The 1,658-nt window shown below is 42.0% G+C and overlaps 1 protein-coding gene across 1 annotated transcript; it reads right to left on the reverse strand.

Moving 5' to 3' along the window:
- Positions 1–221: 221 nt before the first annotated feature.
- Positions 222–1,320, reverse strand: LOC117927295 (senescence-specific cysteine protease SAG39-like). Its single transcript, XM_034846771.1, has 2 exons — positions 888–1,320; positions 222–814 (listed from the first exon to the last, which is right to left on the reverse strand). Exons 1-2 carry the CDS (start codon positions 1,318–1,320, stop codon positions 222–224), a joined length of 1,026 nt encoding a protein of 341 aa, XP_034702662.1.
- Positions 1,321–1,658: the final 338 nt, after the last annotated feature.

The following is a 1,658-nucleotide window of genomic DNA, read 5'->3' on the forward strand; positions in this document are numbered from 1 at the left end:
CAAAGCAGAAAAATATATATGACTGGGAAGAAGCTGAAGATCAGGTATTCATACGTATATAATGGCCATAGATAATTTACAGGTCATTTCCAGTACCGCCAGACTACTTGGGGTTCTTGCTGATTACTTATAAGCAACATAGCTTGGGAAATTATAACCACACGTATCTTATAATTAACTACTTGTGTTGTAGTAGTGATTGTTTCTTTTTATATTGAAGTTCATGCAGTAGGGTACGATGCTTGCATTGCAATCCCGCAGAGACCTTCCTTTGCAGTCACATCTCTTTGCATCCGTATGTAACCTTCCTCACCCCATCCTGTGCTCCATGAGTTCTTTACCAGCCAATACTTCATCCCATCATCGCTTGTTCCGTAACCAACAGCAGCAACACCATGGTCTAGTTCTGTGCCACACTGTCCTGTAAACACACCACTTGAATAGAATTGGAACTCAGACCCCGAAGCATCAATGGCAACGGCAATAGGTTGGTGGGCAACAGCCTTTTGTAGAGCCTTCTCATTGTTGGCTGGCACATCTTCATACCCATTTATCTTGGCTGCAGGGTGGGCTGCCTTCTTGCTGTTGCAGGTGCCATCAGTTCCCGCGTAGGGGTAGTTAGCTTCGGTGGTGAGACCATGATTTTGTTCGATGAATTTGAAGGCATCATCCATTAGACCACCACTGCAGCCTTGATCCTCCCCACTAGTGTCACAGTCAACCAGCTCTTGTTCAGAAAGAGAGATTAGCTTCCCAGTTGATAGCTGAGTAATTCCTTCCATAGCTGCAACAGCCGAAAATGCCCAGCAAGACCCTGCATTTTTTTATCGTAAAAAAGTGAGAAAAACATCAATTTCAAACCATACTACAAAAATATTTTCACTTACCGCATTGGCCTTGGTCCTTGATGGGTGTAACAGCTCCTTTCTTTCTCCAATCGACAGTAGATGGCACTGCAGTAACATTTTCGTATTTGAAAGAAGTTGCTTCGGTGGAGCAGATGTGGGCCTTGAATCTATTTCGTGAGGCTCTGAACTCTTCGTTGGTGAGATCTGCAAATTCATTGATGCTCAGCTTGTAAGATTTGTCCATGGCCTTGTTGAAAGATTCTATACGTGCCACATTATCCTTGAATATCTTGTAGCGCTTGCTTTTCTCGTCAGCATCCTTATATTCACGCCCATACTGAACCATCCAATCCTCATGTCTCTCATACATTGATGCTTCATGAAGGTTGCGGGCTGTGGCTTGAGATGCCCAAGCAGCCAAAACGAAGAGCAAAGCCAAACAGATGTATTGGTACTGGTTGACAGAAGCCATGATATTGGAAGCAGTAGGGATTGATGAATTAAATGAGTAAGCAGATTGATACACTCGGGAATTGCTGCAGGGGTTTATATAGGAAAAATTCCCTCCCATAACACACTGATCTCAAATAATACTGCCAAGGAAAACCTTCAATACGCTTATCTACGTGCCTTGGAAATTAAAATGTTGTGATTTGGACCCATCTCCATCAGCTGCTTTGTTTAATATTAGTTGGTTAAATTATTACTAGAATTGTTCTCTTGTGTATATAAATCTCTGCCTAGTTCGTGTCTGGAATCCTAAATTATTTGTAGTTTAGGATGTTTTCTTTTTGTATTAATTGCTCTAGT

This window comes from Vitis riparia, chromosome 12 (assembly GCF_004353265.1).
Source record: "Vitis riparia cultivar Riparia Gloire de Montpellier isolate 1030 chromosome 12, EGFV_Vit.rip_1.0, whole genome shotgun sequence".
Taxonomy (NCBI): domain Eukaryota; kingdom Viridiplantae; phylum Streptophyta; class Magnoliopsida; order Vitales; family Vitaceae; genus Vitis; species Vitis riparia.